The following is a 22,503-nucleotide window of genomic DNA, read 5'->3' on the forward strand; positions in this document are numbered from 1 at the left end:
GGTCCCCTCCGGCGAGCCGAGGGCGGGCTGGGCGGTGCAAGGGGGCGGCGCTGCGGCCCCGGCCTGTGCTCCAGTGTCCCCCGGCCGGGGCGGCCTGTAAGAGCCGACTTGACCCACTCTGCGCCCGCAAACGGGCTGGGCGCTCCAGCACATGAATGAAATCCGGACTTGTATTTATTTATTTTTTTTTTAAAGGAAAATGTTTGGGGGTGCCAAGCCAAATCAATTTCAAATCCGTGAGTCATTCAAGAACCAAATGTGGCCTTACTACCGGCAAACACTGGGGGCGTCGGATGTTCCCATATCCTTCAGCAGGCCCAAGCCAGAAGCTTGGGGTTCGGATGCTCCTGAGTTTGGCTTGCGGTCAGCTGTATGACCCCCAGAGCAAGCTAGGGAGGAGTGTCCCATTTCCATACAGTGGGTGTATAGCCAAGATCTTCCCACTGGAAGTGGAAGTTTGTTTGTTTTATAATTTGTATCCGAGGCCAAATTAGCCCAAACTAATTCCAAATTCAGGAGTCCAGCACCATAAATGGCCTGCAAACATCCATCAAACATCCTTCAACCGCACCTGGGACTTCAGATGCTTCCAAAACCTTTGGCAGGCATCGTACTTGCAGGCTCAAGGCTCGAGGCTTGGGGTTTGGATGCCCCCGAGGTTTGCTTGCCTTTAGCTATAAGGCCCTCAGAGCAAGCTAGGGAGGAGATGCCCCACTTCCATGAACTAGGCTTAAAGCCACTGCACCTCAGTGGGTACTGAACCACACCAGAAGAGCAGTTCTTCCGTGAAGCGATTCAGGAAAGAAGTGGAAGTGGGAGACTAACTATGCTTTACCTCCACCTGAGTACTACCCCTTGCCAGAAAAGCGGTTATCCCCTGCCAGTAGGAAAACCATCTTAGTGGTCATGGTGTTTCTCCAGGTTTAGAGGGTCCCCTGCTAGAGCAGGAGGCCTGCCGGCTGGCTGAAAAAATCCCGTTTCCTGGTGTGGCACTGAAGGGAGGAACCAGGTCTCTGGTGAGCTGTAGAAATGAAAAATAAACCTTGGACCCTGAGAGCAAGCTCTGCCGTCTCTTAGGACTTCCACTGTCCCTCAGCTGGGTTGTCACAGCAGGGTGTAGCCTCTACGTATGTTACTGGGAATGTAGTTTCTCATTTCCTAAGAGGCCTGAGATCTGTAGGCTTCCTCTGCCAGAAGTTCAGCTGCATGCATGTTTTACCAAGCATTGCAGTTCTGATCTGGTGACATTTTATCTCCTACTGGATGTTTGTTTGGTTTTCTTCCTGAAAGTTGTTGGCAGAGCACTGTTTTGAATTGAAGTACTTCAAACTGAGCGACTCTGCACTGAATCAGAAGTCAAATGGGACTTCTGTCACTGAGTTAAATGGAAGCAGCGTCAGGCTTATTGTTCTTTTATTTTCAAGGTAATTGATGTGCCTGTAACTCAGAATGCTTATGTTTTTAACTGTGCGTTTCCAGAGCTGATGTACAGTGTCGGCCTGACTTTTAAAGCAGTTTTAAAACAAATGGAGCTTTTCTAAACATTTTAAATGCATTTATCTGTATTTGTTCACTTCTATGACACGTGCCCACATAACACAAAATAGGTTATCTCCATCTTCATAATATATGTCTCCTTATAATAATGAATTACAACAGATCCCAAATCAGCAGTTATGAATTACTCTCCGCTGTCAGGCATCAGACCTACTTCTGCTTTCACTGAATTTAAGGGGAACTCTGACATTGGCTTCAGTGAGAGGAGGATTGGGCCCATTATGATAATTTTGATTTATATAAAATTACTAATATATGTGTTTTATAACTTTCAGAGCCTTCCTTAAACCACTACAAATAAATGACTTAAAGGCTGAGCCTGAAATGTCATTGCAGTGGCTTTAAAACCCTGGATGATATTATATACTGTTACCATAAGTTCTGCAATGGTGTGGGACAGTATGTTGAATTGAGGATGGGATTTGAAGACTGACTTTGGATTTCACTGCTTTTGTTAAACTAGAAATTTTAAAAGATGGTCTGTGTATGACTGAGTGTGAATATGTGCGTGTGTATATGGGGTTTAGTATAAATTATAATCTAATTTTTGTGCCTCCAAGCTTGGGTAATGCTATAACACCAAAGAACAAACCCCATGTGGAAATGTGATTGATGTATGAGGTAAAAATAAAAAGGGTTATAAGTGACATACCAGATGACAAAATAAGGTAAGAAAAGTTATCAGGGAAAAGTAAAAGCCTTGGTCTATTTATGCACAGACTAAAGAAAGCATCATAAAAGATACATTGCCATCCACCTTGGTTTTATTTGCATGGTATATTTTATTACCACTTTTTTATCAACAGCAGTAAAAGTTAAGCCATCTCAGAACAACAAGATAGAAGTTGAAGTCATTAAGCATAACTACTTCAGTAACTACTCTTTTTTTCTGAAGTTAGGAACAAACCTCTCCCACAAAATGTTAGCAAATTAATTGGCACACAAAACACCAGTGCAGCAAGGGAGTAAAGTCCAGGTGTTTTTATTGTGCTTCCTACAGACTTTATCACAGACAAGAAAATGTTTGAGCTGTTTTCAGGGTTTTTTTTCAGAATCATTGTGTCCATCTCTAACAGGGACATTTAATTGGCAAGCAAGGATGCAGTGAAGGAAACTGCATCTCCTAGTCTGAAAGGCAAAATTGGAAAACTAAGAGCAGGGGCCATAGATAATTTTAAGGGTTTTCATTACCCACAATACTTAACAATAGCATCTCTCTTGGTTGCAGCATGATGATTTTGATTTGACATGATAGGCACATGTTTCATCTTAAAATCCTTGAGTATGTTAACCATCATCATTTGAAGATCTGCTCCATTTAGATACACATCTCAGTAATACGGGGAGGCAGTCTCAACAGCTTCAGGAAATGGCCTTTCTCCACTAAACTTCATGGAAACATGGAAAAGTCAAAGTGCTCATTTTCCCTGCTGCCGTGTTGGCCAGAGCATCTTCCAAGTATGATAAGGTAGCAGCGAGTCCACCTGTCAATGTAGTAGATCAGTGGGTACTTGGAAAGGGGCTAGGAGGTACATGTGGGTGGGGGGGAATGGAGTGTCACCACCCACCACCCTGCGCTGCCACCTCCCAGGAGCAGAGCTGGGGAGGGGGTGAGGGCACAGCTCCCCTCTGTGGGCTGCACAGGTGCCACCCGGCTGTCCAGATGCAGCGGGGGGCGAAGGGGGGGGTGGTGATGGGAGTTTGCATGCGATGGCTGCCACTGCAATGAGTCGCTGCATGCAAGCTGCACCCCCCCACTCTAATTCCAGCTGCCGCTACCTCCACTGCCCCTGCTCCACCAGAAGTGTACCCAGAAGGGGTACACTCTTAAAAAAGGTGGAAAACCTCTATAGTAAATGATCACATTTCCTGACCTTTCATAGCAATTTTCTTTTCTTTCTTCCTGGTGGCATAGAGTAGAGCTGCTTCTTATCAACAGGACCTAGAAATTATTCAGAAAGGATACCTTCTTCAATTTCAGTCCTTGTTACTTTCTGGCTCCACTTTTCTTTCTCTCTTTAGCTATTCTTTTAATGAAATATTGCTAAGGGATGAAGTAGTTTCCATTCCCCAATTATATGCTTCATTGAAGAGCTTTTAGTAATGCTACTCTTCCTATCCCGTTGTTATAAAGAAGGAAATAGGACTTCATTCTTCAGTGGATCTAAGAAACGTTCCTAGATGCATCAGAGATTTAAGTTCCACATGGTAATTTTGTCTATTTTATTCTTCCTTAAATCCATAGGATGAGTTTATAACTTGTATTCAAGTCACTGGAAAATTCTACATGGAAAATTGCTAATTCTGGAACAATGCTATCTCCTGGCTTTTCAATAGTTACAGTGGTCTTCATCAAATGAGTGCTAGTGAAAACTGCACACTGAAGACATCAGTCCACACTGAGATCTAGCCCTTGGATTTTGGTCAGGTAATGCAAAATGTTTAGATTCTGGCCAATAGCAGTCAGCAGGAAATCCTTTTAGTGGTGGAGAACTCCCCACATCTTGAAGAGATGACAGAAAGGACTTTTACACTAAACATCTCTTCCTCAATATAGGGCATGTTGGAGAGGAAAGGGACATTTTATTAACAGGAAGATAATGGGAGCCCAGCTATACATGTTACCTACTGGCTATATTGGGGATTATAAATCCAAGATGTAAATTAGAGCAATCTATTGACTGTTTTTATTGTGTAGGACTGAGGCCATCACAGATTAATTTCCTGAATTGGCTCCTTGCCTCCCCTGCTCTTTTGAGTGAAACTCTCACCTGTTGAGTTATACAGGTACCTAACTTTAGTAACTGAGATCTTGTTCTCCATGAAGGATCTAGTAAGGTCTACAGACGACATACATTCTGTTCTGCTCTTTGAGCTTTAAGATGCATCTAAAAAAATCCACATTTTTTAAAATTTATCATGAAATGTGCTTTACAGAAAAATAATGCCAAGTCTGTGCAATCCAGAAAATCTGAAGCATGAGTCCTTTCAGTGTTTGAACCAAACCCAAATCCATCCACATCAATTCAGAGTTATTTAATTATTTTCAAATGACTCTGCCACATTGCCCCCAGAGCCTACTTACATTTCTTGCCAGTACAATTGGCATTGTTAACTGGCTCTCTATTTATATTTACATGTTTAGAACAATAGGATATCATATGAGGAACGTGCATTTTGTGATGCATCTATCTAAATGTGTCAACATGTAGCAAGGGATTTCCTTTGAGCAGGTGCAAGTTTTGGAAAACGTCAGCTGCATTAAAAAAGGAGTTGCATTTGAAAAAGGCTGGTCTGACTTACCAATTGTGAAATTAAGTTTAAATAATACCTAACTGTAATTTCTTTCCATTGATGAGTATTTTGCCAGGTAAAAAAAAAGTTTATTTCCAGTGGGATGGGGCTTGACATAAACATCATGCCCTTTTGAAGTACCTTAGAAAGTTGCAGCAACCTATCTACAGGAAGGGGGTTGACCTTGTAAAATGAAAACAATATTAATTGCTCAACAGTTAGTATTGTTTGGCTTTAGGTAAAACTGCAAACACTGTAATTGTAAGATTTAATAACAAACATAGGATATAGATCACGTGGATACTTTTTTCAGTACTGACAGATATGAACATGATGCAGTACATTATAGCAACAAAGAACTTATGGGTAGAAGAGAGATACTAAATCGTTAAGCCAGTGCCCCTGCAAACTGAGTATCTCTTCTTCAGCAATCCCTCACAGCTGAGGATGATTGTCTTGTGTGATTGTCTTATTTATGTGTCCAAAGATGGCTGATGAGGCCCCTCTGGGATTGATAGACTGTACTGCAGCATGGACCTGTGTTTCTGTGTGGGGTGGGTGGTTGGATTTTTGATTTGTTCTGTGACACACTGTTTCTGCCACTCCTACTTTTCCACCTCCCATTGTTGTTGTCAAGTTTCAAAGTGCTGAGATCCCTTCAGCACTCTTTCTCCATTTGGGGTGGACCTGGGCAATAGTCTCCCATGAGTTGACATCAATGTCGCATTTTTTAAAGTTGGCCTTGAGGACGTCCCTGAAGCACTTTCTCTGCCCTCCTCTTGAGCATAAATTGAGTGTATAGTACCTTCAATACAGGGCATGTCAGGTATTAAACTGAAACTAGTAAACCATAATCAGGATTTAAGCTTATGTTGTATTAGGAATGAAGAAAAGTAGGCATATGGTAAAGTAGGCTGGACATGTGCCAGGAGGGGATAATACAGCAATACAGTTCAGAGTTACAATATTTATGCATAAAAAAACTGCTTTTCATTTCATTGCTCTTACTACGTTGGGTGAGTTTTCATATCTATGTTGTCCACTTTTCTTTTTGTTCCAGCTAACAGACATTAATTTCCTAAGACAGAAAAAGATCAAGGCAAATGTTTTGGTCAGTGTCTTGGGTACTAATCCTAAAATTTCTCCTTTGCAGGTAATTTGATAAGGCAATCTCCAGCAAAGAAATAGGGATTTACCTTAATCTTGAGAGGCTGCTGATGCCACCTACAGACTATCAACTATCTCTACAGCTGCTAAACTCACAAAAAGTCCTTTGTCTTTGAAGACTATTATGAGGTCCATTTGGAGGACTCTGTGCTTTTCTGCATTAAAAGAGAAATTACACTGTGTCCAAAAGTATTTGATTTCTCTTGATTGGGATGTTTTGTGCACTTTTGAGTAACTGGAGGATTTATGTCTCTATGCTTTGATGTTAAAGAAAGCTCTGATAGACTTGTCATGAGACACATTTTTACTTAAATCCTACTAGATTCTATCTTGAAAGAGCATTGCTCCATCTTTGATCTTAGCCCCACCACATAGCCTTTCTGTAGCAGCCACCCCATTTTTATTGTTGCTGATGAAAATAGCCCTTTATCTATTCAACTAGCTTTTCCATGGGTTCCAGTGCATTGTATGTTTTCTAGTTGGTTTAATCCACTCCCATGTCTTCAATTATTAATTTTAGTCTGAGAACTGACAAATCTTCCTCTCACCATCTGATCTGTCTCCCTCTAACCAGCAGAGCCGTAACCAGGCATTTTGGCTCCTGGTGCGTGTCATGTGCAGAGCGCCTCCCTACATGCTAATATGTAACATTAATTCCATTTGATTTGGTGCCTCCTGCACTAGGATACCTGGTACCAGTGCAGTGCTGGCACTACCTTTGCTGTAGTACTGCTAACCAGTTCTGCATCTTAAATTGACTCTTTCATTCTATGTTTCACCAGAAGCTTCAACATATGGGTAAAACTCTCATCTTCCTAAATTCAATGTCAAAATTCAAATTGTTTCCAGTGGAGCCAGGGTTTCATCCACCATATCTAAAGGTGAATCCTGGCTTTTCTTTTCAGAACCTCCCCATCTCTCCCCTTTTCTGTCACTGTTAACAGCAATATCATCTTGCCAGATTCCCAGACCCACATCTTCACCCAAAGAATCTTCTTTGACCAGTTTTATCTTGTATCACACATCCATCACAGGCCATTTCCAGTTATGGCTTTCTTATTCCATAAAGATCTTGACTTCTTGTTTTGTCAACAAAAGTTATTTCATTCCCTGTTGTCATACCCATTTTTCACTGTTTCATAGTTTCATGGTTGTTAGTGGCTGGAAGGGACCTTACAGATCATTGGGGCCAGTCCCCCTGCACTTGGGCAGCAAAGACTGCTGGGATCAGATGACCCCATCAAGATGTTTTTTTGAAGATCGCTAGGGTGGATGACTGTACTGAATGTCTCCTTTCTTGCCTCTCTGACACCTCCTTCAACCCATTTGTAAAGCACTTTCTGTGCTTACCCTTCTTTGCCCATTTCTCTCACCATGTTACAGACCTATAGGAACAATATGTAACCAGGTAAAGTAAAAAATAAATAAATAAGATTGCTACAGTTTTCTCCCTGAAAGCCACATAGTTTGTTATGTATTACAATGTTACATATTTTGTTATATGTACAGAGAAAAATGTCTTTGTACAAAATAATGTATCTGCTTTCTAGAGTAATTTTTAACCAGACCATCATCAGTTTCCCATCAGGGCTTGTATCTACTCTTGTCTCTGGAAACTGGCATCATATATCCTCTGTCCATTGTTACAGCTTTGTCTAGTGTTGCGTCAAGAAAGTGGTGTCAAGGCCTACTAGCCTAAGTAAATATATTCCTTTGTCCCATATAAAAATAGTGATTCCAGGGGATATACAGAACTAGAATTATGGTTAATTGTGTTCATTTTAATGGGGAATTCCCTGCCAGAATATTATTAAATAAAACCTTTCTGTTAGAAATACATGGTTTGAGTGCTCCAAAAGGCACTCGAATATTAGTATTAGTAAATGTTTTGAATACACAGACTTTTGTAAACTGACTAAATTATACAAGTTTAGAGAAAAAAGTGCTACATTCTTGAGCGACTGCCCATTTAGCAATTTAAACTATTTTGTATCGTTAGCTTAGATTTGGATACTGCTTCTATAATGGGGTTCTGCACAACTTGAGGTGAGCAGTAGATCAGCTGGGCGCTATGGGAGGTTTGCCAGATTAATTTGGCCTGCTGCCTGTTGTTCAATCTGGAGCCATTGAATCCTTGGGTTTCCCTGGGACCATGCTGCCAAATACTCCATATGGGATGCCCAGAAATATAGCTTAACGTTAGGGAGATTTAGTTCTCCTATGTCTCAATGGGCCTATACATTTTTAACGGCAATTCTTGTTTTTTGCCTGCCAAATGAACCTTGAAAAGGTCTTGTGAAGCTTATTAAAGAATGAGGTTTTAAATTCTCTGAAACAGTTGCAATTGACATAGGAGACTGGGGATGATATTTATTTTGAGAAACAACATCCTTCTTATAATTATTATGAGATTCATTCCTAAAATTTAATAGCATGGGGTTAATGTTTAATTTTGGAATAGTCCTTAGATTTAAGAGTATGTCAGCACAGATACACATTTATTCCATTTTGGGGTGATTTCAAAAGAAATTGGGCTATCATCTCAGGTTCAAATTCTACAAAAATTTGTTTAACTCAGTTCATTAACCAAATATTGGCCAGTAGTTATATTTGAAGAATAAGCAACCAGATTATGAAGCAAACAGCAAGAGTTAATTGGACTATAATAACACATTATGATTTTATTGCATAAATCATATTTCTTTTCTGTAATTTGAAACTCATCATTGTTTCCATAAAAGGTTCAATGACTAAATAAAACAGGGGTAGTAACAGAGGGTGTCCTTGTTCAGTTTTATACGATTAAAAGGGAATGATAGTTCACCATTACTACACAGATTTGTTTGTGGGGTCATATATTGTGTTATTATTAATGCCCTCAATTTTGGTCCCAAGCTATTCTACAGGGTTAAATGCCTTTTTTTAAATGGTCATAAAACAGCTGCTGGTATGAGCTTATATGCTTTTAGCTCTATCTGTTAAGGTTTTCACAGGACCTACTAATTAAAATAAAGTCTGCTTATATCTGTTGAAAGAACTTATCTAGCTTAGAGGACAAGTTGCTAGTTAAGATTTTTTAAGTTGTTATAACCAAAATAAATCAGCTTATCAGACAAAATTTTATGCATTGTTCTTAGGTTTATTTATTTTTATAACTTGTTTATTTCTTCTTTGTGATGAAAAGGCTTAATGGAATAGTAACTTTGAAGACATTATTCAACAGTAAAGAATGTTAAAAAAATTACTGGATATTTTTTCTATTTCATTAAAACTTTTTTGATTGTGCCACTCATTTCCTGTAAAATCACAAACCTGTATGGATGGACTTTCATGGTGTGTGTGTGTGTACGTATGTGCATGCACACTTACGTTTCTGATGTCAGAGTTGTATTGCAGCCATGATAGTTGAGGAATTATGCAAAAGGTAAGGATTTTTGTGGTGATATCTTTTACTGGAAAAACTGCGTGGTTGGGATACAGTCAGACAAGCTTTTGAATGCAAGATATTTTTTATCACGTCCTGCATCAGGTCCTTAATATTGTGCTTAGGGGTAATTACCATGAAACAAATTGGGAACACTTAAAAGTAAGCATGTCAGGCAAGTCTTTGCAGGAGCAGGGCCTACATCTATTATAATGTAATTTGTACAATAGTAATAATTTTACCTTAAATATAGTAAATTGAGATTTAACTGTTGTGGTGAACAATCAGAAATGATCTGTTTCTACAATACCTGTCTTATGACTTAAGATTTGATTTTTGGTGTAATTTAAAACCATACAGGCAACCTTTTTTCTAAATTATTTTATGTCTTGGGTGATGTATAGGACAGTGTACACATTCAGTACATCATATACTGTATCTGTTTTTTTCTTCTAGTGAGTCATATTAATAAAATATGTATGTATTATATTAGACATTGCAATAGTAGAAGGTCTTTCTGTAAAATACAAAATACTTGCACTTTGTATTTGTAAATGTGTATTTTCCAAGGTCTGTACTGAACACTGTTTAGCAGAATATGCAAGTAAAACTCTCACGTGCTGCTTTATAAAGTCAGCCAAAAGTGACTGACAGAGTAAGTTTCCTTGTTGAGTAAGGAAAAATTAAAGAAGTATGAAGATAGTCCTATGGCAGAATCTGTTTTCAGTGGGCTGGATTTTCCTCTCCCTACAAATGCATAAAACAGGAGTACATTTCTGTTCATATTTCAGGCAATATATTAATGTTTTATGAAGATTGTAAGTGACATTTAAAAAGATGACCTCAGAAAACTTTCTTTAGTACATGGTGTGTACATTATGTGTATACTTCAGTTTGCTTAACTTTTATCAGGATTAGGATTTTTATTTCCTCTAAAGGCACTGCAAGCACATAAGTGTAATTGGAGAAAGCAAAACTAAAATATTCACTCTTAAGACCTTGTTTCATTTCCTCAGAACATGATTCCTCATCACAAGGGGTAATCCTAGCTCTGGGATCATGAATTGTAACAACTGCATATTTATGGCCAGTGAGCATTAGGAGTGAAAATCTAATTTGTGGTTGACATTCTATCTGATGTATTTCAATGGACTAGCTTAGAAAATATGAAGGGAAATGGTAATATGTAGGTTTTGGACAACAACCTGATATGAATGATGAATTCTAGGAAAAAAATATTGCCTATCAAACTTTGTTCAGTTTTTAAGAGCTGTCTACCCTTATGGGCATAATTTAAATTACCTGCTTTTACATTATACTATGATTGCTCCTGCTGATTTGAGAGGGTGCATTCCTGGCACTACTTTGAAGTGGATGATTATACAAGAGTAAAATATACATAGTATTATCTTGCATTCCCCTTTTCAGTTGCAGAGTCCTAATCCCAGGGTAAATTTTGATGCGTGCGAGTCTTTGTGACTCCTATAAATCTAAAACAGTCTAAAATGACATCATTGACATCTGTCTCCCTCTCCTCAGTATGTAAATTACTCTAAATTGGACTCAGCCGCGTCCACATGAGCCCAGACATTTGTTTCTCTGGGGACAAGCAGCAGAACACCTTGTGCCCATGCCATGTGCTCTCTGACGTGTGGCAGGTTACCCTGGGTGGCCCCAGCAGTTTTACCTGGGGTTCTGGGGGCTTTTGGGGAGCTGCAGCTGCAGTGCTCCTGGGAGCCTGGCTGGCAGCTGGAGCATGGCTCTGGCAGGCTAGGTTCCAATTTTGGGTGGCATGCACTTCTGCCACATGCACCACCCCAGTTTTTTAAGGTGTGGGTTTTTTGACCCAAGGCAGCATTGCAGGGATCGCCTGCATGTGTGGTGTGTGGCACCAGAGATGGGTCTGCGGTGCCACACACTGCATGTCTGTGCTCGTCTGGATGCTGCTCTTGAGGCCTTTTTCTGCTAGGAAAAGGTTGTGTAACTCACATTAGCTAACATATGGTAACTAACAACATTTTCTCTAGTGAAGATGTAACTTCGCAGTTCATCTACATGGGGAAATTCAGAAAAACTTCATCCAAATTATTAAAGATATGGGGGGGGCTTAAAGTGGCTTTATTTGGCTTCATTTAACAATGTTGTAAACAACCATCTTTTTAACATTAAATAGTAGTTGCCAGTGTTGCTTTCATATATAGCACAGATTGCTTTGTTGAGTATCTTTGTTTAGAAATGTATTTAGAAGCATTTTATTTTACTTCATTCTCAAATAAAGTTGCAGAATTTTAGTCATCAGATTATCTGCACTTGCTAACTTTCAAGTGGTACTTGGATGGATGATAGTTAGAAGACAGTGAGAACAAGCATTACTAACCAATAGGTAAAAGCATCTGGATCCTTAATAAAAATAGGTTTATTATTTTATTCAAGAGAATTAGTTTTAGATTTATGCTTTGGAACCTTGGCAATATATTTCTTGATGTTAGTGAAATGTGCCACAAATGACTGACAAATGAACTACAGAAACTGTACACTGTGTCTAATAAACACCTTTTTCAGACCACAGTAAAATAATGAGGTGAAATAAAACAACCTCCATAACAGCCCATTCTTCCATGGGTGCAAATGCTGCCAAAGTAGTTAAATAGATGTGATTTTACTGTAAAAGACCTGTCTGAATGCTGGGTGCCATGTTGACAGTTCATACCCTTGCTAAACAGGAGCGCTTTGAAAAAAGACAGTAGTCATTTGCCTGTGGAGTTTTAAGATCTAGAACTTTATCTAGATCTAGTATAAGATCTAGTATTTTATGTAAAAAATTCTCAATAGATGGTGTTCTATAACATTTTTCAGGGCTAAGAGGTATCATTTTGCGTAGCCTTGCTATTATTTGGAAATGCAGTATGCAGGTCCCTTAGTTGGTCCACATGGGAAATCAACACCAGCATTTCTTGCCACTGAAAGGATGGAATAATATTTTTGTATATTTGCTTCAAGCCTCCTGTTTGGAGAAAACCCTTATTGAGTCCAGTAAGGGTGTGTGCAGCTGAGCTTCTAATAATGATGCTGGGCGGTCAAATATTGACAAGCAGCAACTTGTGCCCTTATTTTCATCTCGGCTCAAGTGTTCCTAGGCTGAGTGGAAAATTATACAGGTTTCCCTTGCTTTATGCTGTACATGCGTTCCTGGAAAACAGTGCACAACTTGAATTCGCAGAGGGAACCCGCTGTACAGTGGAACAAATAGGGACATCTTCCAAGACCTCAACTGTACTGACCCCCACCAGACCCACGTCTACCACTTTTACAAGACAATTTCGGTACTCCCCAACAGCAGACAGTTCCCACAAGCACCTGGTGGTGGTAGTGAACATTACCATCATGGGGATGGCAACTACAGAAACACGTGTTGCAGACAATGAGTGAGGAGCACAGATCCACACAGGAGACTCTATATTTGGTGCACGCCACTCCCACAACGCACCGCAGAAAGCAGCTGATTGCATAAGAGTGAATTTACCTCGCATATCACAAATTTTTGGTGTAAAAAGGGTCATCGCATAAGAGCGAATGCGCACATACAGAACCCGCATAAAGCAAGGGAAGCCTGTACTAGGTAAAGCCGAAGTGTGAATTCAAAGCAATAGCGGTGTGCTGGTGTATCTTCCCATGTGGTCTCTTATGTCAACTGGTATGAACAAAGTGGTGTTTCCTGGAACAGGTTTCCCTCACTTTATGCGGGTTCTGTATGAGAGAATTTGCTCTTTTGCGATGACCCTGTTTATAACAAAAATCCGTGATATGCGAGGTAAATTCACGCGTATGCGGTGTGGTGGAAGCCCGCAGTCAGCTGCTTTGTGTGGTGCGTTGTGGGAGTGTTGTGCACCAAAATACAGTCTCCGGTGTGGATCCGTCCGTGCTCCTCGCCTGTTGTCTGCAACACGTTTTTGTAGTCGCCATCCCCGTGATGGTAACGTTCACCACCATCCTGTGCTTGTGTGAACTGTCCGCTGTTGGGGAGTACCGAAATTGTCTTGTAAAAGTGGTAGATGTGGGTCTGGGGGTCAGGACAGTCGAGGTCTTGCAACCTATCCCTATTTGTTATGTTGCAAAGTGAGTTCCTTCTAGGCGAATTCAAGTTATGTGCCGTTTTTCAGGAACGTGTTTACAGTATGAAGCGAGGGAAACCTGTATAATTTTCTGCTCGGCCTAGGAACGCTTGAGCCGGGATGAAAATAAGGGTGCGGGTTGCTGCTTGTCAATATGTGGCCACCCAGCATATTTACTAGAAGCTCAGCCGCCCGTGTCCCTATTCGTTACACTGCAAGGCGGGTTCCCTCTGTGGCAGACAAGGTTCTTTGGGTGAATCCGGTATCTTTTATCTGTTCCCTCTGTGCAAATTCAAGTTATGCGCCGTTTTCCAGGAACACATGTACAGCATAAAGCGAGGGAAACCTGTCTAGAAATACTAGTATACTGTGCTGCCAAAGCAGATAGTATCCATAGCATGAAAAAAAAAAATGCCTCTGTGGAAAGGGAGATGCACTGCCCGGACCAGGTCTCCTCCTCTCTCTCTCTCAGCTTCATATCCTTGACTAACCAACTCCGGCTGCAACATGCACATGGGTGCAGCTCGCTTGGCCTTAACACGAGCAGGGAGCCCCCGAGAAAGTCAACACTGCCCAGGGGAGAGGGGGGGCTCCCGCGCCCGGGAAGGCGGGCAATGAGCAGCAAACCCCCACCGCGCGGCAGAGGAAGGCACGGTGCGCATGCGCGGGGCGGGGCCGCTCCTGGCTGGGCCGCGCAGACACACGTGCTGCAGGCGCCGCCCGCGCTCCCTCCCGGTCCCGGTCCCAGCCTCAGCCACAGCCATGGGGGCGGGCCGGTCCGCTTCAGCCCCACCCCGACCCCCCGCCCACCGGCTGAGGGGAGGCACGAGCGCGGGCGGGACCGGGGCCCAGTGCTCTGCTCTGCTCCCCCGGCGGGTGGTGGGTGGTGGTGCGGGGTGTGGGGCGCTCAGCGCCTCTGTGGCGACGCAAAGGCGACGCCTGTCGGTGCCACCCGCCCCCAGTGCCGGGTTTGGCCTCCTGAGGCCTGCAGTTCATGAGCGGCGGGGAGAGGGCTCGAGGCATCCTCATGTGGGAGCTGGAAGGGCCGGTTTTGTTCCCTGCTCCACTCTGGGGCAGGTCGCTTCCTCGCGCTTTACACCCTGCCTGCCCTGCTGCACCTGCCTTTCCTTGCACATGCAGTCAAACCAACCCCTGGAGCAACTTGGTGGCTGAGGGAAGTGGAAATCCTTTCCAAACCCACTTTATGTTGATTGTTTTGCTTGGTTTCTTTGTTTTTCTGACTTTTTTTTTTTTTATTTGAGGTTTCGCTGCCATGTCTGGGGCTGCAGCGCTTGGGAGGGGATGCTCTTGTTTTAAAAAACAGGTTTAAAAAAAAAAAATGGAAGCATTTGCATCTTTTTTACAGACAGGTGTTTTTTATGCCCAGGTATGTAAACTGGGGGTCCAACAGGGGTTCGTGGTGCTGCTTTCGTTTTTGAGGAGTTGTCGGGGATTTCTGGGAGGGGGAAGTAAAAGTGCTGCTGGTTTGTGCATGTGGACACACAGCGTGATTGATATGGAGTGACATACCCTGGATTTTATTCTCTAGGAAGCTCCCTCTGTAATAAGGAGCAAAGACATGATCAGCTCGTCTGGGCTGACTTCCTGCAGTAATTGGGCATATGACTGGTACCCAGTTGCACCTTGTTTTCTGAAGGAGACTTTTACGTCAGAGTGCAGTGACTTAAATTCGGCAAGGCTGTGCATGGTGTTCCCACTCCACTTTTCCTAAGGAGTGAAGCTGATTTATTCCATAGTAAATGAATTGTGCCTTTACCCAGTATTTATATTAGTGAACCCTTAAAGTTAATGCCAAAATGAGGCTGTATCCATTCATATAGTCAGTGGGCCTAGTACGGTTGTATTCGTGAACCAGAGACTCAAACAAGTTTCACCTCCTCTTCCTAAACTCTGAGAAATTTGCTGGACATTTTTAAAATAGATACTTTCCATTCAAACAAGATTGTGTGTCTGTCTCTGTGTAATACTGTTGGGGGGGGGGTTGGAGGGATGGCGGGGGTTGTGTTTTTTAAAACAACTTTTATTTATTAAGTATCGTAGAATGGGCCACATCTTCCTTCAGTTTGTTTCTGGGACATAGACAGTAGGAGAAATTTTACAAATCAAGTTCGATACACCTCATCATAAGAGATGTTTCCCTGACCCAGAGAAGGGGAGAAGGTTTAAATCAGCACCTCTGTACAGGTTTGCGGTCCAAGCAGTGTAGCATTCAACTGTCAGTTGAGAAACTAAATGTGAAAAGAACTAGAGAAACAGACGCTGAACAAAGGTAACTAATCTTCTTACTAATCATAACCAAAGAGGTCTTTAAAACGTATTTAATCTTTTAATAATTGGAAGTGCTAGGCCTTGATTTTGCAGTGAGATCCTTTGTTGTGGTCCAACATAATCATGTGTACAGTGAAACCCAAGCAAGCATTGGAAAGTTAGGCCTTGCCCATGGGCGGAGGAGGGAACTTTTTGTATATTTCTAACTTCAGCTTGTGAAAAATCCCAGTAGACTAATCAGGTACTTAAAGTTAAGTTTGTGCTCATGTGCTTTGCTGAAAAATAGAAGTAGTTTAAAGTTAATTGTGATTCTTTGAATCAGAGCTCTAGTTATTTATTATTGCCTTATTGGGCCCCTATAACTACTAGCATGTTATAGGTGATTTTTCTGAGGTGCCTTAAGAGTAGAGGCTGTTTCATGAACCTTTCTTGGTGAACCAAATAATTAAATACCTACTCACTTGGTAACTTTTTTGGCAACATATAGCCAATTGGGATAGTTTTTAAAATTAGAAGTTTAAATGGATGACTGAAATTGTTCACCTCATTCCCAAATCATACACATCAAAGTATTGGCCATTGGTAATATTTCTCTCTCATGGTGGGAGGTGCAGGTTGTATGTGTGTCTTTAAATCTTTTAGATTTTTGAGAGCACAGGACTTTCACACTTTTCTTACTGAAACTTCTTCCTTCTGCTGACTTTTTCTGTGGGGCTGTGCATACCTTTATCATTATCTGATCTTCAAAAGGAGACTGGATGCACACCTTGCTGGGGTTATTTGACCACAGAAGTCTTTTCTGTCCAGAGCATTGGGGCTGGACCCAATGATCTCATTAGGTCCCTTCCAGCCCTAAACTTCTGTGAATCATATTTGTAAGATTAGCAGAATTGATTTTACTGGTTTTCTTACCTTTAAGGTGTTAGTGTCACTTGTTTTGTTATCCAGGTTGCCTAAATTAATTTTAGATAACATACATTAAAAAGTATGTAGCTTCTTCATTGCATGAATAATTCCTATCTCTTAAATAAATCTTTTTAATGGAGGAGTTAACATAAAAAAATCCAGAACCTCTTTAACTCTCAGAAAAAAAAGAAAGTGGGCTAAGTCTTAATTATACTGTTGATTATATGGGGTTTTGGACTGTTTGATTTTTCCTAATATCTTTGTTTCAGAAAAGTCTGGGAATTAAGTAGTCTAATGGAGTGGATTGGGTGGTAAACTTAGAGTATGTGTATGTGTGTGCGCGCGCGTGCAGTAGTAATAGTAACTCATGGAATGGAATATAAACTTAATATTTTTTTAATTTTTCCAAATGATATTTTGGTTTCAGAGTTGCAGAAACTTAGCAGTGATAAATCGATAATATAGGCATTAAATCTAAGATTCCCCATGAATTCTAATTTTTCATGATGGTGGTTCAGGAGTATAATAGTGTATACAGACAGTTAATAATAAATATTTACAAATTAAGAAAATGATACCAGTTAAGTTTATTTTAGTACACACAGTGCATATTACTAGCAAACATATTAACAAAAAGATAACCTATGGAAGTAGGAATCATCATGTTTTCAATGCTTTATTTGGAGAACAGGTCTTTGTCATTCGCTAAACTGGAATCAATAAAACGAAGTTCACTTCAGCTTACGATTTATATTTTAGTTTTCTCTGAAACAAAACTTCCACTTGATGAAGCCTTGCCTGGGTGAGCAAGACTGTGTATTTGGCCATAAGTAGATAACAAGGAGGTTCATAGGGAATGCCTAGTGTATACTTTTGTATCATCTCTGCTGCCAATTAAACTAACACCTGTTACGTAAACTAAACAGAAAGAACAAGACTAATAATAAAAAAATAATACTAGAACTAATACCCATGAAGTATTTCACATTTTATTATTTTTCCTTAGTGAGAAAAAGAATCTGTGAAGGGCAAAGACAAATGTAATAAGTTTTCACATTAGCTTATCTATAGATAATTAGTTAAAGTATGTCCTGCCTTGGGCCTGTTTACTTTGTTTAAGATTAACTATCGTGTGTTCCAGTGTTTTGAATTACTCTAGGTTGCCATTTTCTCAGGCTTTACTAAAAATCTTCAGATTTTAAGGTAGCTTAATTGTAACACTGGTTAAAGTAGACTATTATGTAAATGATTCATAGTAAAGTAGGAGGTTGGTGGTGCTCTTTTATTTTCATTAAACCCATATTGTTATAAAATAAAACAAATTGCAATGATATGTTATGGTCAAGGGCAGTCTTATCAAATAAGTGGTGTTCTATTCAAAGGGGCCAGAATTACTCAACCATGTGGTTCTTACTCCTGTACTGCTTATGAGATGACATTCATCTGATAAGATGTACCCCTACCATACTGATTAATTTAAATTGGACACATGGGAAATGCTGCTTGGCAGCTAGGGAAAAGAGTGAATTCTCTCTTGTGCTTGACTAGTGAAAAAGAGAGTGTATCAGATTATTAAATAGTCCTTTGAGCCTAATGCATATCTAGCTAGATTGTTCCTTACATCTTTTTTCCTTTGATTGTTTTCTACACAGTGAATTAAAGGGCACACTCTCTTTTTTTTTTTTTTTTCCTTCCCTTTACTTTCTCAGGCCCTGGGGTTTCTTATAATCTGAAAACATGCATTGTGCCATTGCAAATATAGACTACAGCAACTGTATAGTTAAGTTTGTTCTGATCTATTAAGTTCCCGCAATGAATTTCTAGAAAACAAGATTATGTAACAGACAGTTGTATTAAGTTTGGAGAAAAAGGATCACTTAATTATTTTGTTTAGTAATATTTCTGCTTTGGGTGTAAGGTCATGACTGCGTAGCTAGTCTGCTCTGTGGGCTCACCATATCCTTAACTTTAAATGTTTGTACTTCTACTGAGCACAGGGTTGAGCACCCAGATGAACTGCATGGACTTGCATTGATTCTCTTGTGTCTTTGTGTAGACCTGAGGGTCACTCTATATAGTCAGGTCAAGATTGACGTCTTGTTCAGATTTGATTATGTGGTATAATAAATTTGCATATTGCAGGCTGGTGGTATAGAGCTTAAGCTGCCTTTTTATAGCTCTGTGTTTATGAGTTTGATCTTTGTTCTGGGCTTGTGCTGAAAGTTGCCCCCTGACAACTAAGCTGTATCTATGGGTAGTCAGAAGTGGCTAACTACATCAATGCCACTGGCTATGGGAGTTGGTCAGAGAGTCATCTAGGCTTGTGCTGACCTTTGACTTTCTGTACATGTTATATTCTAATCTGAGCATATTGACTGTTAACGTAGTAGCAATAGCAAGAACTGTTCTGCAGATTTTTCAATCATTGTAGGTCTTTATAATAATTCATTATAGTTCTTTCATGTAGCAGTATTTGTGTATTACAAAATAAAAATGGAAATTGGACAATAATTTATAACTGCATGCTGTTTAGTATGCTTTGTTTTTATAACTTGCATAGAACTAAGATCTCAGTTACAGGATTCGGGTTTCTAGGATATATCTCAACGTTTAAGTCTTTCAAATTTGATATCAAAAGTGTTTCTGAAGGAGGAAGACTTTAATAACTTGGGTAATATTGCAGAACTGTCTGTAAGAAGTTTAGAACTAATATTCCTGTGTAAACTGGACTATCAGCAAATAACACCCCAGAAATAGTCACTTACGCTGCTCAAAAAAAATATGAAAGCTAAGTTTAGCATAAGAAAAGTCATATTGGAGCAGGTCTGAGTATCAGTATTGGATGCAGGTTCCCCAATGCCTCTCTCTCAAGGGCAGGAAGAGGAAGTTGAAAGAGGAAGGTAGAGTTCAGAGATCCTGGCAGTAGCAGCAGCCAGAGAAGTAGTGCCCGAGCAGGAGCCTCCGGACCCTTAGTTGTGCAGCTCTGCTTTAAAGGAAGAGGCAAAAACTGATGTGGACAAGTCTGGAATAATTCGCCTGTAGAAGAAATTCGCACATAGGTTTCTTTATGCTTTGAAACATGAGAGTTTGTATCCCTTCTTTTTTTTAATTTAATAGCTAACAACTGGATGCTTTTCATTGTGCGTGTAAATTATCATGCTTTTTCAAACCTGCCATAATTTTAGCTTGAAAGTTGCTGCCCAGAGTTCCCAAGGTAACTTTGTGTTCTTATGTACAGGGAGAAATGAAGCTTTCACTTTTGTTTTCTCCTTGTATATGAAGAAGGGTCAACTTGCTTGACTTGTTTTCTCTATCGCATACCTTATTTTGTATGCTGCTTTTGTCCCTTCTTATTTGTTGCCTCCCAAAGGGTATGTCTGCACAGAAAATTGCAGGTGGGATTGCAGCCAGAATAGGTGTACCTGTACCAGCTTTCATCTAGCTAGCCAAGGGTAAAAATAGCAATAAAGATGTAGCAGCACAAACCTCAGCCTCAGCTAGCAAAGGGCATAGCTTGGTCTCTGGAGGCCTTGTTTTGTGGTTGCTAGCTTTGCTGATGCTGCAGCCACCTGTGCTGCAATGGCACCTTCATTTTGCAGTGTAGACATACCATAGAAAGGAATTAGCACTATGGATTACATTGCCTCTTGCTGAAAATCAGTTCTTCTCCTGCAGGGGGAAGAGTGGTTCTGCACGAGTTTGACTTATTCACTATTGGATTGATTCTATTAACAAATAAAAAAATAAAAGGCCATATTCATCCATTTTAAGTCGAGTTTGCACCAGTGTAACTCTTCTTAACTCTCTAAACATGCTTTTGGGGATAACTGCTCTGCAGAATCTTTGTTAGCTGAGGGAGAGTGAGGAAGTGAACATGAAAGGAAAAGAAACCGGCTGAAGCTGCAAATCAGAAAAAGCATCTTTTTGGGAGGAAGTCACTTAGATTTGTGCTTAAGTGCTTTCCTGAATTAATGATTTGCAAGGCTGACTCTTGGAGAAAAGATCACCATTGTGTTAAGTGATATTGTATAGAATTACAAAACCTGAGAAATATACCAATATTAGGATTTTTTTTCTAGAGCGGAACCACACTTGATCATCACACAGTGAAAGAAAACAATCCTAGTAGAAAGTATAGAATTGCTACAGAAAGTTGGCAAGGATTTTTTGTGATATCTTTTATTGAACCAACTGTATAATGTTAGGCAAACTTTTGGGCACTTGATGCTTGAAAGCTTGTCCAAAGACGCTCCAAGCTGTGCAGTTTGTCCAGTAAAGGATATCACAACCTCCTTACCTCTTGTACATTTTTCTGGACCATCATAACTATATCTAACCTTATAGCAGAAAGTTGTGAATTCAAAATTTATTCACAGTCACAAAACTGTGGTGGTGCCTTGTGGTCAGGTAACAAACAGTGTTGCATAAGCAGCGTTGTCCATGATAGAAAAGCACAAATTGACTGATTTACTATAAACAGAAGAAAATAGCTATGCTTTAGCAGGTACTTAGTTTTGCTTTCCTTTAATAGAAGGCAGCATGTTACTAGGGGAAAACAAGCTTTTATTTTCAAAGCTCTTATAATATAACAAGTTTTACTTTAATTTTTAATTTTGCTTCCAGTTTACTTCCTAAACCCAAATGTATTGTCACTGCAGTTATTAATGCATTTTATTTCTTTCTGATTGAGGTGCTTACATTCAAATCGATGTGTTTTCTGTTTGGCTGTAGCATAATGATTTTTAAATACTGCATCTGATTAACTGAAACATTTCAGGGAATGTTCTAGGTATCAGTTGGAAGAACTTTGTTGATGTAGGTAGGGAAGGGAAATGGTAGATGCTGAGTAACGATAGAGTCATGGTAATTTGTTGTTTGAAGGTACTGATGACCAGGGGTTCAGGTTTTCTGTTTGTGGAAAAATACATATTTTCTCCATTAAAGGAACAAACCATGGGAAAACACGGGTTTCCCTTTGCAGGCTGGCAGCCTTCCAGTCTGCAAGGAGCTGCTTGGGACTGGTGGAAGTGTGAGGAGGGTGATTGGAGGCAGGTGGCACTGGCTTAAACATAGAGGGCAGCCTGGGCGATAGCGACCATGAAACCATTACATTCACGGTCCATCACAAGGCAGACAAATGGGATAGCAGGCTTGAAGTTTTGGACTTCAAAAATGTAAACTTCAACAAGCTCAGGTCACTAGTAGGGAATGTTCTGAGGGGCCAGGGACCAAAGGCGAAAGGAGTGCATGAAGAGTGGTCATTCCTAAAGGACATGATCCTTGAAGCACAAAGGAAGTCCATTCCCATGTGGAGGAAATGTAGCAAAAGGGCTGGGAAGCCCTCTTGGCTAAACAAGGAAATCATGGTCCTCTTAAGAAAGACAAAAGAGGTATACAGTCAATGGAAGCTAGGGACTGTGCGGGCCGACTTCCGATCTTGCCTGGGTCGCCATGTGCGAGCTCTCTCCCGATCCCATTTGGGTCGCCATGTGCGAGCCGGGGGTGAGCCGGGCCCGTCTCTTGTGTGTACACAGGCTGTGGCCGGTAGCCCGGGTACACGGGGTTGGAAAAAAACTGCGGCGCGGTTTGGTATGCTCGAGCTAGAATCAGTCACGGAGGCGTAATGGTTGATTGAAAAGATTATTTACTTACACCCAAGGTGGTCGCGGTGTAGGCTGGTCAGCTTTCCAGGCACAGCTCCGCTTGAGTTCTCGGTGGAGGACTCTAATAAACTCGGTTCCTTGACCCCGGAGT

General features: G+C 40.6%; 1 protein-coding gene across 1 annotated transcript in view; it reads left to right on the plus strand.

Moving 5' to 3' along the window:
* Nucleotides 1–14,918: 14,918 nt before the first annotated feature.
* GLRX3 (glutaredoxin 3) overlaps nucleotides 14,919–22,503 on the plus strand; it is a 36,219-nt gene continuing 28,634 nt past the window's right edge. Inside the window, exon 1 of the mRNA XM_006025862.3 lies at nucleotides 14,919–14,941. Within this exon, the coding sequence (XP_006025924.1) occupies nucleotides 14,934–14,941 (8 nt within the window). The 5' untranslated portion in view covers nucleotides 14,919–14,933. The remainder of the gene's footprint in view (nucleotides 14,942–22,503) is intronic.

The sequence above is a fragment of the Alligator sinensis genome, unplaced genomic scaffold (assembly GCF_000455745.1).
Source record: "Alligator sinensis unplaced genomic scaffold, ASM45574v1 scaffold1055_1, whole genome shotgun sequence".
Taxonomy (NCBI): Eukaryota; Metazoa; Chordata; order Crocodylia; family Alligatoridae; genus Alligator; species Alligator sinensis.